Source organism: Trachymyrmex cornetzi, unplaced genomic scaffold, assembly GCF_001594075.2.
Source record: "Trachymyrmex cornetzi isolate Tcor2-1 unplaced genomic scaffold, Tcor1.1 scaffold15, whole genome shotgun sequence".
NCBI lineage: Eukaryota > Metazoa > Arthropoda > Insecta > Hymenoptera > Formicidae > Trachymyrmex > Trachymyrmex cornetzi.
The window spans coordinates 1,452,841-1,470,140 of NW_017296091.1; the positions used below are offsets into that span (position 1 = coordinate 1,452,841).

A 17,300-nucleotide genomic window follows, 5' to 3' on the forward strand; every position below is an offset into this window, starting at 1 on the left:
GAGAGAGAGAGAGAGAGAGAGAGAGAGAGAGAGAGAGAGAGTTCCTTTTATTTATAGATAAGATAGTAAATTTACCCCGGCAAACATATATTCATAAATATAAAACTGTCCACTCTGGGTCGTCACAATCACAAACACATCGCTGTTGCCATACTCTGCAGGAGAAAATATGTTCGTGCATTATCATAAATATATCATAATAAAATCATAATACAATAAAATCTCAATCATAATAATAAATTGCTTAGAAACATGATATAAATATACGTTATGTGCGCCTTCTAATTATATTAATTTATCATTTCGATAATCATACCATCGGTGTAGAAATACTCAATCCCGTTAATCTGATGGGAATGAAAAATGCTTTGATAAGTGTCAAAATTTCGAAACTCGGGGTCGTATTTGTAAATGTTTACTGCGTTTGTATCGGGATTGTCCAGTAGAACGAAATAATCTTTTTCTTGTGACAGACTTTTTACGTAACGGCTTCTGCTTGTGAATGTTCTCAACTGTTCAAACTACATTCAAAGAGATAAAAATATTTTTACATAAAGAAAAATTAAATTAATTTTTATATAAATTTTAAATTATTTTAATTAATTTTAACATTTTTTATATATAATTTTTATATTATGCTCGTTTTTATATTTATATAGGATAGTATAAGTTCTAATTTTCATATTTTACAAAATATAATGTCAATTGTTTTATCTTAATTATTAGGTAATTAATTTATACCTTTTGTGTAGTTGGATTAAATCTGTATAATAAAGATTTCAAGGATTCGCCGTAACAGCCAATAAGAAGAAATACTTCGTGATCGATATTGAAAATCTGAATGGACCAAGCACCATCCGTAGGAATTTCCTGGACTAACGTTGCGTTTCTCATCGAATGCACTTTATAAAGCAAGGAATTTGTGCGATGTGTTGCACGTACTTTATCATAATATATTGCCAGAACTATATATACATCGCCTGCAAATTAAACATTACATTAATTTTTTAAGTTTTGTTAACATTTCATTATAATTTTAATGACAGATTTTTTAATTCTCGTGCTGCAAATACCATCATGCTTAAAAATCTTGGCGTCCTTTAGATATCCTTCTATTTTATGAAAAATTTCTTCTTGATTCATTTTAAAATTTTCTATCGTCATCAAGGAAATCGTAGTATATTCTGGTCTGGTTTCCGTCGAAGTGCATTCTTCACTGCTTGAAACAGCGTTCGTCATTACATTCACACCGAACATCTCGCCTGGATCGTGAAAATTTTTCACGATTTTCCCGGCGTTTACTTGCCACTCTCGTATAGTTCTGTTCGTGCCATTGAACTTAATGATATCAATCACAGACTGATACGTACACAAACAGTTGTCAAGTAGCCCACAAAATCTTCCAGGCTGCTCTCTATACATATTCAACCTGACCGTGTTCTCGTCAAAATACACTACGTCGATCTTACTGACATTGGTTCCAGGTATCTCCAAATCTTCTTCCTCCTCTAGATAGAAAAAGACGTTGCGCAAGGTTTTGGACATTAGCGAGCTGTATTCGATATTCTGTTCAATTATTTTCCAACGTTTCTCCAAGTCTTCAATAATGTTGTCTACCTTTCCTTTGAAATTGTTGGCGACAGAACGCAGATTTACGCCGTTCACCAATCCAGAAGTACTTATGTTTTTAATCCGAACATCCGCCTTAAAAATCTGGTGGAAAAGATGCGAGCCATACATAAGTTACAATTTTTAAGGAATAATTTCTTTTTGGTATGTACATATATAAACATTATTTTATTGAACGATAAAGTTAACGCTTTAATTCTTAAATATTAATTCAGCTTAAATATCCTATAAATATTTGCATCAAATTACAATGACTTAAGTTGATTTTAATCCCATAATTTAAAATCTTTTAAATTTTTCTTTAGATTATATAAGAAGAATCTGTGCCTAACAAAATTTTCTTGCAATCTATTAAAATTTTAGGGATTCTTCCAATATTGTACTAACAAGGTCACCGAAGATATCGACATTTCCATCAATATTTTGTACACCGTCGTTATATTTTTCCATTATATTGACATTGTTAATTCGTGGCGCAACAACGTCTCCATCGACTGTCAAGTCCTCTTTGAAAGTCTTTACGCCATTTATTATTTGCACCTCGTTAACGTCATTGAGGACAAAATTAGATGGATAAATTCCATTAATTTTCCTTATATTTGCATTGCCTAAAATACGGTAAATAAGATAATGTCAAATTTTTCCTAAATAATTTTACAGTTAATTTTTCCTAAATAATTTTGCATGGAAACTCTTACTTTTCTCAAAAAGAATACAATTTTATCGTAAGATCATAAAACAGTAAATTCTGTAAAAGTTTGTCATTTTTATCAATATTCGTATTATTTAAATTACAAATTGAAATAAGAGAATAGTGCCATCAAATTATAATTTCAATTTAAATGAATTTAATTCAGATAATTGTTAATTGCCAATCATTTACCTGTTACTGTAACGATACCATTGAATTGCACGTCACACGTGATTTCATGATCTCCGCTAAGAGTGACGCGATCCTTTACAAACTTGTCAAAGTCAATTTTATTCAAATTTTGCAGATACACATTACCCAGCACCTCGAGCTCCTCAAAATAAATGTTGTCCGGCATAACGTCGTTGGAACGGACCGCTGCGTTGACGGACGCGTTGAGATCGGTGTCGTTTACGTAGAGCTTCTCGACCGTGACATCCTTGAGGAATGTTAACGGACCAACAATCATGTCGTCGTGATTCTGCCTAAAGACAGAATTATTGAACTCGAGGATATTCACGTCGTTGATATTGGCAATGCCCAGATCGCCGTTCACTTTCAAATTGTCCACGACAAAGTCTTCTTCGAAGGTTTTCGTTCCGTTGATCTCGATGTGTTCTCCATAGTCGATCACGGCATCCGATATTATTTGTTGAATTTTCTCTATGTCTGAATAATTACCTCTAACCGCCCACGCACGAACATCCTCTTCAAAGATCACTTTTCCCGTAATAATTTGGTTACTATCTTTGGTTACAGCGTTATTTAATAGATGAGAGAGGGAGGCAGGACTGGTCGAGTCGGTGTCCCAGGAAATATTTCCGTGGACTTCCAAGAGATCGATATTTTTTACGGGAATGTATAACAAGCTATCGTATAACTACAACACAAGACGAAAAAAGAAAAAGAGATGATTTTTTAAAGAAAAATCTTGAAAGATTAATCTTAAAGATATAGTTTTAAGTACAACGCTTATTAAATGTAACTTGAAAGACATTTTAATAATTTTTAGAATAATTTTAAATGACTTTTATGATTTACAAATAAACTAAAAATTCTCTTTTTGAAAGCATCTTTCAATTTCTATCTACTTAATTAATGTCAATTAACTGTTAATAATCGATGTACAAGTCAGATTAATTAGATATTAAAATAAAAATCTTTATTTTTACCTCGCTTACGTTGCGTCCGTTCATCTTTGGAGTAATCACGTCGCCTTCGACGAACAGATCGGTGAACGTTACGTTGCCTGTGATTGTCAGAGGCTCGTCCACCCACATCAGCTGCGAAGCGTTTTGTTTGTTAATAAAATCTACTGTGACATTATCGGAGGTGACAACATCAGCAGTGAAGTGTCCTGTTATCGTTTGCTCCTTTGATTTAGAAAGAACACTTGCGGTCCAATCGTTAAAGTTGCGTCCACGAAGAGATTCTATCGTTATGTTCTGAACGACCAAATCCTCGATGCTTCTTTCCGACGTTATCACGATGTCATTCTGCGATAGTTCCTCTAAGAAGCTCTCGGTCGATTGCCCACCCACTTGATCGACCATCAGATTCTCCACCGTCAAATCACCGTCGATGATAATTTTACTCGAGTCAGAACTCATCAAATCTCTCAATCGCGTCTGATTGATCTCAATCCCATTCAATTTCTCCACTTCCAAATTTTGTACGTGAAACTCTGGTACCTTCAAGTATGCCAGCCGATGGTTGTCGTCGGTGCGAAGCCCGTCCTCGAAGAAGACTTCGCGATGATTGAGAAAACGAACATCGAGATTATCAACGAAGACGCGACGTGCTTGAACAGCCGGAAGTTCCACGGTTCCTGAGAAATTCACACGCGTCTCATTCATAATGTCGTTCACATTAATGCCATTGAAAGTTAGAGTAAAGATATTTTTCGCTTGGAGAGTTTGTACGTGCAACTTTTCTCGGATCGTTAGTGAATTTGATTCAACTTCGAAGAAATTATCGTGAGGACCGTTCTCGTGAAAGAATTGATCGACGTGGAAGTTCTCGAAGCGCAGATTAGTGAAATCGCTCGGTATCTCCTTCATTGTGGTATATAGAAAGTCGCTCTCTGCGAAACCGTTGAGGTACTTAGTATCGAGTTTATCGATAGTGAATCCGGCTTCCAAGGTGATCTTTTCGGTGATAGTCTGATCGGTAGATTTTGTCCAGTATCGATCGAACATGTCAGTCACATTTACCAAATTATCTTCTACGAAGAGTTTCGCTGTTTTGTCGACCATGATATTTTGAACATGCAAATCACCTAGTAGCGTGACATTTTTGTAGATCTGAAGCCACTTGTCGGGCATTTTTATCAAAGACTCATTCACGTCGATCACCAAATTCTCGGTGACGATAAGTTTCGCCAGCTTTAATTTACCTTCAAAAAATGGAAATATGTGAATATTGAATATAGTATTATATGGATATCAGTACTAATCGTGAAAGAGAGAATAATTTTTGAGATTGGGAAAAGTTAATTAATTAATGGTGTAATTATTCTAACGAATATTCTTTTTGTTAAATTATTTTTTACTAAATTAAATAATCTATTCTGTTGTGTTATATTTGTATTGTTATATAATCTTTCTTGTATTATATTATGTTATTATATTAATAATGTATTGTTAATTTCTGTATCACTAATTAATTATTAAAGTCATACTCGCTGTAAACTGTCACAATTGACAGTAAAATTAGTTAAGAAATTACCCTTAATAACGTTCTTTCGAGACTTTCGCGCAGCTTCCTCAACGGGCACCCCATTAACTCTTTCCGCATACAGATTTTCAATGTGTAACGCTTTCGCATAGAAATCATCAAAACTCTGATTTGTTGTCGTTGTCATGAGTTTATCGACAGAAACACCGTTCACCATTTGTGCCGTAAGATTCATAATTTGCATCGAATTCTTATACGTGATCGTACCTACGATTAAAATACCATTTATTTTTAGCAATTTTTAGCAAATTATGATTAGCTACATAAAATCTGTCGCCAATTGTTTTTGTCGATTTTTGTATAATTAAAAACATAAAAAACAGACTGTTATACTTAACCATTGATTTTTTGAGTGCGATTAATAATGAATAGATCGTCCATCAACTGATCGATGATTGTCCCATTCAGGCTTTTAATCTTCAATTTCGGTACTGTCAAATCGGAATGCAGTATAAGAGTATCGTTTGAATACTCGACAGAGCTGTTTGCAATGGCATACCCAATTCCTTCGTCATTTTGTAACAGCCAATCTGTAGAAGTATTGTTTATACAAATCGATATGTATAAAAAGATATATCGCATTATCAAAATTATTTCTCATAGCAAAAAAGTCACATTTATATCACAATAACCTTACAGTAACGGATGAATTATGTAATTGTGAGATTATCAAAAAGTCACAGCGACATTACATTATTACCTTAATTTGTATATAGCAGTGTTATATAGTTAAGTGCAATCTTTATCATAGCTGCATAATGATATTATAGCGATATCACACCTGCGACAAAGTGAACATTCACACTTATGATTTTGTTGCGATATTATTGTGACTTCTTTTGCTATGAGGATTCTTCAAATTTACATTCGGGCGGTATTCCGCAGAGAGAGTCAACTTCGAGATCGTGTATAATGAGATTTTTCGCACGTAACAGATTTGCGAACTCTTCAGTTTTAAGGGGGATTATCTTCTCCGACTGCATATCCACGTCGTTCACGAAATTCACTTGCATTTGGTCGATTTCCAACTCTTCCAGATACATATCGTTAACTATAATATTTTTCTTGAACGCTTCCAACATATCAGCAGTTGTCTCTTGCGATTTTAATTGCTTTGCCTGGACGTTGTGGACATTGCAATCGAGTTCTTTCAGAGCTTTCGCAATTTGATGAGGTGGCAGGATATCTTCTTCAGATACAACCTCTGCGCTATCCACCATGCCGGATCGCAAGGTCAAACTGTCAAAATTCACTGGTTCTGAAATTGTCAAATTCTTTGCAGCTGGTAAGAGCAGCTTCCAGGAAGCTTTAGCTTCTTTTACGGCTGGCATTCTCGCTTGTAATGTTTCGATCAGATCCGATAAGCATTTTCTTGTTTCATCGGTATTATTCACATTGTTATCTGAAATTTTAATTTTAATCGTTTTGAATCGTCAGGTTTGATATTTATTTTTATAACAGTATGAAAAAAATACTTAAAAATTTGTTTAATATACATATAAATGTGCTTTAATAAATGTAAAAGAGTTAATTAATGAGATAAAAATTGAAAACATTCCATGAATATCTTTATATTTTTTTCTATATATTTTATTAAAAAAACTTATCATTTCTAATAAAGTATAATAAAAAAATAAAAAAAATATAATATAATTGTGAGATAATAATATTATATGTACTTCTTTTATGATCGCTTTTTCATGACAAATGAAAAAATAATTATTTACCTACTGGTACCAAGGTCATCTCAACCTGCCATTGTTCCACCCAATATACGTTTTTTTCTACAAGAATCAATGTTAAATTTATTGTATGTTCGTTCAATAAAACCATCATATCAACTATTTTCTGATCATCCTTAAAGAGTTTAACATTCTCGCTTTTCCAATCGGACGTACTGTGAAATTTATGTAGCTGGATAACATTCTGTAAATTATTTGTCGCATTATTAACGTATCACGCTTCAATTTTCAGTTTATTTTAATATTGAACAATTTTACACTTACATCGTGCGCTACAACTATGAAAGTATCGCCGTCTATGTGAAAAATTCTTATCAGACTATGCGGTTCGATGTCAGGAAGGCTGAACCAATCCAGCAATTCTTCTCCTGGAAACAATACATTCCAGATTTCAAACAATATCCTACTTTAAAGAAAAAAAAAAAATAAAAGGAAGAACTTTATCGAATGTACTAACCGTCCCAACAGAACACATCGCTCGGACCTAAATCATTTATCATCAGGATAAAGTTGAAGTCGCCGTGGATGTAGTGATGCACCGACGTCGGACGTGATGCACCAGCGGTGGACAATAATTGTATCCTCACGATGTTATTGTCCTTGAACTCGTACACTTCGGAACTGATCCATGGATTCTCGGCGTAGCTCTGGGCGAACACGATGATCGTTGATCGCCGATGCTCGAATGTGGTGACCGATATTGCGCCGGTCGTCCTTACCTCGTCGATGGCGTCCATGTACGTGCCTCTCCATCGGTAGATCCTGTCCATCGGTAAATTCAATTGAAGTGAGAAAAATAAAAATTTGAAAGAAAGAAATATTTAGTTCGATGCATTTGTTTTTACTGTATTGAGAAAAATGTTTGGATGAACTAGAAGATTCTGATTATATCAATCAAAATTCCGTTTATCTCAATTAAAATTCTAGTAGCTTTAACCAGCAAATTCTAATTCATTCATTTTCAACTAAAATTTCAATTAATCCAACTAGACATTTTTCTCAGATATACGTATATTTCAAGACACGACAAAAGAAATTTAAATTTATTTATTTAAATTAATTTAATTTAATTTTTATTTCTCGCTCCCTATGTTTTTTATAGGAATATCATGAGACTCACACGGATGATGCGGGAAATTTGTTGGCGTTATTGACGATGATCAGATAGAGTTGATCGGCTTGTGTGAAAAATTTAGCATCTACAGGGATTCGTTTGTAACTAATGGTATGACGGAATCGCAACGGCTGATTCGATTTTGCCGTATGAATACTGCATAGACTGGGCTCGTAACACACTAATAGATAGCTGGTGTCCTTCCATATGATACTCTACGATATCACAATCGATGCAACTTGTTTACATCGTGTACAGTGGATTGCAAATAAAGTTAAATATATTAATAACATAAGAAAATATTTATGTAATATAAAAGATATATTAGATTATATTATATTTTGCAATATTAATATTAAAAATTTTATAATATATTTTAAATCAAATTAATATCATATATAATTTTAATAGTATAATATTATAAATTTCATAATAGATATATTTTATAAGATAAAAATTAATTATAGTTAAAGAGTGATTTGTACCCTGACAAATTTAACGACGGTCCCCTTTTTGAGCCGATAAACTTCGCGTAACGCTTCATAAGTCTCATTCCAGGGAGTCGCATTGAAAGAAGGTGTCATCACGCGATTGCTGTCGAGAATGAATACTTCGTCGAGCATATCTATCACAAACGGCTGATGATCGCTTGTTATAGGAACCCGCCATGATCTGTCCCAGCGAAGACTATATAATTTTTCTTGCACTGTAACCAAACGTTTGCTATTTTTTATCTCTCGATAAATAAATAATTTTTATTTAATTATGAAATTATTTCTATTTGATTTTGAGTATATTATTATTATGTATTTAATTCTACTATTTGCATAATATTTTTTAATGTAATTATTCACATACAGTATCTTTGACATCTTAATATCATATTTTATTGTTTCTTTTGATGATTCACAATTAAATAAAAATTGATAATAATCTATACACCTTTCAAAGATAAATGCAATTTTTTAAAAATATAAAACAATTTGCGTTAAATGTAATAATATTTACAAATATAGCATTTAACGAATTTATAAATTATGATTATTTAAAAAAAAGATATTTGTAGTTAAAATAAACTCATTATGCGAATTTACCTGGTGATGTCTCTTGGATATGTATTTTGATTAATTCTATCTTGGATTGCCGTAGTTTTTCGTCGAGATATTCGTTCAGGTCTATCGCGTGCACGGAAAGCAACAGTAGAGAAATATAACTTTCCAGCTGTAATACGATAGATATTGGAACTGAAGAAATGTTGCGTTTAACTGTGATTTTTCTTCATTTACACACTGAAAAAGATAACAGTACTCACGAATAGAAAGAAGAGTTTCATTTTGTGATTTTGATCACGGATACCGTAGCCGTACTGAATCCATTCACGGTAAAGGCCGTGTGAATATTGAGAAATTTTCGGAAACAGTACGCGTGATATTCGGGTGACCTTCTTGATACTTCGCGCATATGAGAAGCGAGTATTAATACAGTAAATGTAAATACGTCAATATTATGAAGTATAAATATGAACGTATTCCCCTTTTAAATCTAACGATACATAGGCAAGGCAGAAGATAAATATACGTACTATATACATAACACGTGCAAATATCCTATCGGAAATCGAAGTTATAATTAACGGATATAATATAAAACAAACAAGAATTTTTTTCGTAAAATTTATGACAATCTGCTCTAAAAGAAACATGAAGAATTTTAAAACTTTCTTGTCCTTTGTTATTAACGTCATTCTGAGTTTCAAATTTAACACGTTATAGAAACACATAACGAGCAAGAGTTACTGAAAAAAAACAAATTTTTGTATTTACATGAAGCATTATTTTATGGATTTTTTTGTCATTAACTTTATATTTTTCTTCTGTTTTTTCACGTACAATTTAATACTATCATTCTTACTAAACGTATAATAAGATATCAGCTAATTACTTTCACGCTTTGTTAACGATCATTGTTCTGCGTCATGTCGTAATATTAAAAAAGACTACGATAATTCTCATCATCGCTGGATTACTGATTTTTTCTTTGTTTTTAATCTGTTAACATTTAGATTCATTTCAAACGCAAATGACCAATCAGTCGTTTTGATTTTTGAATGTGTATTCACGGAGGAACTGCATGAGGCTTTGGAATGAAGATAAACGTTCTTAACAGCTTTCTATAGTTTAGTTATTTTAGTTATGATCTCTATTTTATAGTATGTGTGTTGTACCAGAGGTAATAATTTATTTTATATTGTATCTGAAGATGGTTCAAGTGTAGAACCGAAACATGTTATACTTATAATTAGAATTGTACAATTTATATTTCAAACGAACTTCTTTACTGGATAATTATAAACTTGAATGTGTTAATTACTTCTTAGTTAATTGATGATTACATAAGACTCTTATTTGCCTTGTTTCCAATTATTACATGAAGAATTTGTTAAAAAATATGTATTAATTTGCTAGCATACTGCAGCCAATTTGCTTACTGGATATATGTAGTATGGATATCTGTACCTAGTGCATGCCTTGATCAAATATACTTTTATATATTGCAACATCTTATCAGAGAAAAATAGAAATAGTTTATATAGGGGGGTTTTACTTTTGTGTCGCAATGCGTTTATTATTTTTGTTATATTAATTCTGTGTGGTGCATTTAGATTCAGAGAGAAATTAACAAAGCAATATTATTTCAATCGCCGTGATTAAATGTCAATAGCTTCTGAGAAATCGAAAACCAAAATAGACGTATAATATGTAAAATATAAAATTTTTCTACTTTTTAGAATAGTAAAACGTCGATAGAAGATGAGTTTCGTATTTAGTTTTTCTTGTTATAATTGACAATAGGAGAGGACAGATAGGATAGTCTTTGTATAATCTGCTTCCTCTACATATTTTTACACTCCTCGCGCTTAGAATAAAGTAACAGTTTCTCATTTGAATTTCAAACTAATAAAATTAATAAAAAGAAAAAGATCACGAGAATCAAAATTGTCTTAAATAAAAACAAATAACATGGAACAATTTATATAAGATTCAGCAAGAATTTCATCAAATTCTTTTAAGATCGCCTTCGATCAAAACAAAACAAGCAAGATATAAAATCATCCGCTGTTTTAATCCTTCAAATTCTAACGTTTTCAACCGCTAGAGTTACATAAATCCAATATTAAAAAACAATGACGTTATACTACAAAGCATCGTAAAAGAAAACCCCATTTTCAAAATTCAAATCATAATTCAAACGCGATTCAAATCTTCGCGCTTGCGCGCTCTAGGGAACAGATTGCATCGGGACGGATTTCGAACGTTGCGTTTGGACGCGCGCATGCGCGAGATGCGAAGACGCGTGCGCACTGATCCAGTGCGAGGAGCGTCGCGTCCTCTGATTGGCTAGACGGTCTGCGCGACGAGAGACGGCGACGAACGGCGAATCGCGGGCGCGGTCTCGACTGTCTCGAACGGACTCGAACGTCTCGAACGCATCGGTGATCGGTGGTTGGCACTCGGTCGAGTGATCGACTCAGAGTACTCAGACCACTGTGCCACTGTGCCGCCCAGTACGAGTAGTACGCGCTACTGTGTTCCGTTACGAAGCGGAGGAACGGAACGGTCAGATTGAATTGATTGTGTCGGGTTGTCTCCGTCGGGAGCCGGTCTTTTTCTCGGCCCTTTCTCAGTTCTTACTTTTCCTCCATCGTCCCGTTTTCGTTTTCGTTCCATTTGCGATCGAGTGCGGAGTTCCCGTCCGCCGCCGCGGGATACTCGCGGACGCCGGCGCGCCGGGAACGCGACGCCGCGGGATTCGAGAACGCGGCCGCGCGCAGCTGCGTGCGCGACCGAGAGACGGGAGTACGAGTGCGAGCACGCGCGCTCGCGCGCGCTGTAGTCTGTAGTGCGTGCGTTCGTGCGTACGTGTGTGTGTGAGCGAGCGCGTTCGCGCACGCGAGCGAGTGATTCCGAGATCGTCGAGCGACTCGGCGCTCGCGTCTGTGTATGCGAGTGCAACCGCGTGCGGGCGGTTCCCACACGACGTCGTCCGTGCAACAAGTGTCAGGAGGCCGACGGTGTTGGTAGCGGTCTTTAGAAACTGTGCGGTGCTTAATACGGAATACGTGCGGATGGTGCTACTGGATTAGCGCGTGTGACGGAGGGATCGCTCGATCGGCGCCCAACAATCGTTATCAATCAAACATCGGTCGCCGTCACTATCGTCACGACGACGTGCTGAGAGGAGACCGTCACCGGCGAGGGCGCGGGGATGGGCTGCGCCGTGAGCACCACCGGCGAGAAGGAGGCCGCCGAGCGGTCCAAGAAGATCGACAAGGACCTCCGCGCTGATGGCGAGCGCGCCGCCGGCCAGGTCAAGCTCCTGCTGCTCGGTAAATGCCCGTCACGATAACCCCCCTCGGTACTCGCCGATTCCTCGGGTACCAACATCCTCGCGCGGAACATGTAAAATATATCGAGTACGGAAAATCTCTGGGCGGACTTCCACCGGTCGGTTGTTCCCCGGACCTGGTTTCGGGGATTCTGGTCCTCGGATTTCGGAAGACGACGGCAAATTTGCATCCCCTGCTTCGACGGCGCGCCTATATACTCCGATCTCTTTCTTTTTCTTCAGCCTCTCTCTCTCTCTCTCTCTCTCTCTCTTTCTTTCTTTCTTTCTCCGTCGTCCCTCTTTCCTTCTCCTCGCACATCGTCTTGTCTCGTATCGCGCGTGTATCGCGTATCGGACACACCACGCACCCGCCGAACGCTCCCGAAGGCGCCGCGTAGCCCACGATCCGCAAAATCACGCCTCCTCTTCGCTTTCTTCCTCTCTGAATCACGAACGCTATAAGGAAGAGAATTATTATTGTTAGATCTGTCCTTATTCAGCGTTTATTTCTCGTTTCTCTAATTATTGTGATGTATCTTTTTTATTTTGGTAATCTCAAGAAAATAGTCATAACATATAAGATACGACTTCAGACAAATATCTTATCAACCGATTGTAATCAAGAGAAACCGCAACAATCTATTGGTGAGATTATATTTCTTCCAATCCATGGTAAATCCGCTCGCCTTTCTTTTTGCTTTGATGATGAGACATTTTCCTCTTTCTCCTTCCAGAACCTCGGAGTATCCTTCACCTTACCCAAGGGGCAAAGAATCCTGTGGAAAAGAGTCACCGAGCTCCGAGCTTCCCCAGCAATTTCCTCCCCGTCTCTCCCTGGAGTCCTATAGTCTTACTAGTCGAACGGAGCAAGCAACTTGCGTGCCAGGGAACGAGAGAAAGAGCTGAAACGCAACGGTTGATATTGCGCCTAATCCAGGCGACGAGACTCCTTTCCTAGCGTCTCGCGACACGGTGCCTTTCGGTTAACACGCTCTCGATCGCACGAACACAGGCGTCCCTCTTTCTCGCGAAGCGCTTCCCGCAGTGGCGTGTGTGTGTCACATTTCACGTTCCTTCTACGGCTAAAACGTAGACGGCCACGAAATTGCGATACGCTTATTTTAATTCTCGGTCGCATTCTCTCGTCGGCCAAAATCCGCGGTCTGCTTTGCCGCTATGCGAATCCTTTTAAAAAAAGAGAAATTACCCGTTCCCCGAAACGGGAGCGTTCTTTTAACAATAGAATTTACAATCGACTGTATGCACTCGTACATCCTGCTTTTAGACGTACAGAAGGATTATAGAAATCAACATCACACATGGAAAGAACGATTTTACTGAAATATCTAAATATTTAACTAGATACAGATCCGAAAGTAATTTTGTTGGACTGTTAAAATAATTATGTAGGAAACTTAAGCACGATGGGCAATGTTTCAAGAATTTTTCTAACAATCAGCTTAAACAGCCTATATAATTATTTTGATATTATTTGGAGTCTAACACAATTATTTTCTGATCTGTTTAGCTAAAAACTTTTTAATACTTCAATAAAACTTCTTTTTGTGCATTGTCCGAGACATCGAAGTAATAAATTCAAAGCAATTTTATTCATTCGGATTTAAAGAGCTGGAATTAAAAAATGTTTGCAAAAAAATGATTATGTGTCATTCAAATGATTCATTTCTCTGCAAACATGTTTTTAGATTTGTAAATTAGAATAAATGTTTTTCCTATATATATACGTCTAATACGCTACGAATACATTTAATTACGCGAATTTACTTCAATATTTATTATTCGTTGTCGTCAAATGTCGGATGTAACTGATTCAATAATAGTACTAAAGATCCAGTATTGTTTAGGATTGTCAATGTGTTAAAAAAAATTTTAAGATTCTTGACCGACATCGCGCAATGTGCGGATGTAGAACGCATGCATCGTTACGGGAAACTTGAATCATCGGCCGCGTGTGAATCACGAGATTACGTCTCTTTGAGATCGTGCAGAATTATCTTCGTCTCGCTTATAGGAAAAAAAAACATTACTCTTCCTGGAAGGGGAAAACGAGTACTAGTCTTTGCGATGACTGGCGGAACTGATCGTTAATCGAACAAAACTTGTCGGCAAAGACACCGATGATTAATCGCTTAATTGGATTGATTACATATCTGGCAATGTGCCGATTGTGAGCGTTTTCGCATAGACTCGCATTGATTCAAAAATAGAGAGTCGTTACGATAAATGAATTGCGGCGTTAACAATGCACGGCGTGACAGCGATTTTAATTATGTCAAGGAAGACTCGAGAATTTCTCTATCTCATGGTCACGATATTTGATCATTTCAATGTGACATGATATTTTATTTACATTTGATATTGTTTGATACAATAATATTTAGTATGATATATTCAGTATAATTACATATATGATCGTTGAACATATTTATTAAATCTTCATTGTTTTACGTGTTATATATATATATGCATATCTAAATTCAAGGTGCTGGGGAGTCTGGCAAATCTACGATAGTAAAGCAAATGAAAATAATTCACGAGACCGGCTACAGTAAAGAGGAATGCGAGCAATACACTCCTGTGGTATACAGCAACACGATACAAAGTTTAATGACGATAATCAGGGCCATGGGAGACCTTAGACTCGACTTTGCTGAGCCTAGTAAAGCGGTAAGTCTGCACGTCTTTCTGCTGGATCGTTACGAAATATTCATGTTTAAGAAAAATTGTATGCAAAATTCTATTCAAATTTTTTTTTTATTAAGATAGTCATTATCTTCGATACACTTTTTCGTTTAGAAAATATAGCTCTCTTTTTAATTTTATTAAAAAAAAAAATTTCTCAGAAAGAATAACTTTATTTACGAAATGTATGGTAGACGACAAATCTTTTACATCAGTCTATGACATTACGTACATTATTAACTGCACTTCGCTAACTTTCTCGTGCCCCACTGGCACATTAGATAATCGGCCTTGTTTTGCGTTGTAGGATATGGCGCGACAATTTTTCACCCTAGCATCGGCGGCGGAGGAGGGCGAGCTTACCGGGGAACTAGTGCTATTAATGAAGCGATTATGGCAGGACCCGGGACTGCAGCTCTGTTTCTCGCGTAGCAGGGAATACCAGCTCAATGATTCGGCAGCGTACTACCTTAACGCACTTGACCGCATAACGCAACATAATTATGTTCCAACACAGCAGGATGTTCTGCGAACGCGCGTCAAAACCACTGGAATCGTGGAGACACATTTTTCTTTCAAGGGCTTACATTTTAAGTACGTTGCCTACTATTATCTAAAGATATTTTTTAATTTACTTTAAACAAATTATGAATTATTAATCATTAATCATTGAACAAATTATTCCTAAATGTGCGTTATAAGAAATTTTTACGAAAAATTTATTTTAATATGTACACAAAACTATATAAATAAGCGTATATATATATATATTGTCAAGATAAAATTTTATTATACATAAAAAAAGAAATTGTATTATGTCTATATAAAAAATTCAAGATATAATATATTATTTCCTCTTTGTAGAATGTTTGATGTTGGCGGTCAACGATCTGAACGAAAGAAATGGATACATTGCTTCGAAGGCGTCACTGCGATCATCTTCTGCGTTGCTCTGAGCGGCTATGACCTGGTATTAGCAGAGGACGAGGAGATGAATCGCATGATAGAATCGATGAAGCTGTTCGACTCGATTTGTAATAGCAAATGGTTTGTCGAAACATCTATCATACTGTTCCTGAATAAAAAAGATCTGTTCGAAGAAAAGATCACCAGGAGCCCGCTCACTATCTGCTTCCCGGAATATAAAGGCACCAACACTTACGAGGAGTGCGCCTCTTATATCCAGATGAAATTCGAAAATCTGAACAAGAGGAAGGATCAGAAACAAATCTACACGCATTTTACGTGCGCAACAGACACGTCCAATATACAGTTTGTGTTCGACGCCGTGACCGACGTAATAATCAAGAACAACTTGAATAATTGCGGATTACTGAGTTAAACATTCCAATACTCGATCAGTAAATTATCGAAAAAGAAGGGATATATCTTAATACGTTGATGACTCATTAATCTTCGCGAATGCATTAGAGAATGACGAAGAGACTGATCGAAAGTTTTAAGAGAGATGTATCCGTAAATACAAATATATATTATGCGAGGATTTTATTTACATACACAAACATACATTAGGCTCTTGAAATATTTTAATCGTGGTATTATGTAACTCTGTTCGATTCTATAGTTTTTAATGAAATATTCTTTGTAAAAAATTCTGCGTAAATTCATCCGGATTTCTAGTATAAATGTGCTACTCAATCCTTAACTTATTAATTTTACATTCAACGATTAGACAACGAAGTGTTCTCAAATTACGAACAAAGTATTCTATATTTGGGAGTTAAATTGATATTTCAGTCTGATGACTGAGCATTTCGCGTTGTCGCCAAGAATGTTTTTTATGCACTATTTATAAAGTAATAATTATTTTAAAAATTAATTAACATATACATATATTGATCTGATTAAATAGATTATATTTTAAAAAGTATTTTTAAAATTCCTTATTGTTATGTTTATTTCTTTTTGAGTTAATAAAAATTTTCATTATTTTTTTGTAAAAGATGAAAGCAACTTGCTTTTCCTGGCAGTGCGCGGAAGAAAAAAAGAAAAAAAATTCGAGGCGATAATGTCAAATATATAACGTATCGTCTACTTATACTCCCGATTAAGATCAGAAACATTCCTTTGTTTCTGTCCTCTAAATGTAATTTAACTATACTAACCTAAATAACTATTAATTTAGTGATATTTCCTTGTATATAATTTATTAAGCTAAAAGTGATTACGTATTAAGTAAAAACATATTTCTGCTCATATCTACTTGCATTATAATGACAAATAGAAATTCAACATCATGATGGGCACCGAACACAGCTCTCTGTGCATCTTTTTTATA

General features: G+C 35.6%; 2 protein-coding genes across 2 annotated transcripts in view; one reads left to right on the top strand and one right to left on the bottom strand.

The window, feature by feature from the left end:
• LOC108757999 (female sterile (1) M3) overlaps positions 1-9,288 on the bottom strand; it is a 9,783-nt gene extending 495 nt beyond the window's left edge. Inside the window, exons 1-17 of the mRNA XM_018502703.1 lie at positions 9,225-9,288; positions 9,007-9,133; positions 8,398-8,618; positions 7,919-8,127; positions 7,256-7,560; positions 7,063-7,166; positions 6,784-6,982; positions 5,922-6,458; positions 5,395-5,586; positions 5,048-5,263; positions 3,493-4,715; positions 2,513-3,200; positions 2,017-2,237; positions 1,074-1,713; positions 742-980; positions 317-521; positions 76-155 (exon numbers count right to left, since the gene is read on the bottom strand). Of these exons, the coding sequence (XP_018358205.1) occupies positions 76-155; positions 317-521; positions 742-980; positions 1,074-1,713; positions 2,017-2,237; positions 2,513-3,200; positions 3,493-4,715; positions 5,048-5,263; positions 5,395-5,586; positions 5,922-6,458; positions 6,784-6,982; positions 7,063-7,166; positions 7,256-7,560; positions 7,919-8,127; positions 8,398-8,618; positions 9,007-9,133; positions 9,225-9,245 (5,427 nt within the window). The 5' untranslated portion in view covers positions 9,246-9,288. The remainder of the gene's footprint in view (positions 1-75; positions 156-316; positions 522-741; positions 981-1,073; positions 1,714-2,016; positions 2,238-2,512; positions 3,201-3,492; positions 4,716-5,047; positions 5,264-5,394; positions 5,587-5,921; positions 6,459-6,783; positions 6,983-7,062; positions 7,167-7,255; positions 7,561-7,918; positions 8,128-8,397; positions 8,619-9,006; positions 9,134-9,224) is intronic.
• Positions 9,289-12,178: 2,890 nt separating this feature from the next.
• On the top strand, positions 12,179-16,801 carry Galphai (G protein alpha i subunit). The gene is made up of 4 exons (XM_018502841.1): positions 12,179-12,299; positions 14,802-14,986; positions 15,309-15,595; positions 15,866-16,801. Exons 1-4 carry the CDS (start codon positions 12,179-12,181, stop codon positions 16,341-16,343), a joined length of 1,071 nt encoding a protein of 356 aa, XP_018358343.1. The 3' UTR covers positions 16,344-16,801.
• The last annotated feature ends 499 nt before the right edge of the window (positions 16,802-17,300 follow it).

What these genes read in the sequence shown, in the direction of transcription:
- Galphai (XM_018502841.1), top strand. Translation starts at nt 12,179, where the DNA reads ATGGGCTGCGCCGTGAGCACCACCGGCGAGAAGGAGGCCGCCGAGCGG. An exon ending in GGTCAAGCTCCTGCTGCTCG is followed by an intron (nt 12,300 to 14,801) that starts GTAAATGCCCGT and finishes TCTAAATTCAAG; the next exon opens with GTGCTGGGGAGTCTGGCAAA. An exon ending in TTCAAGGGCTTACATTTTAA is followed by an intron (nt 15,596 to 15,865) that starts GTACGTTGCCTA and finishes TCCTCTTTGTAG; the next exon opens with AATGTTTGATGTTGGCGGTC.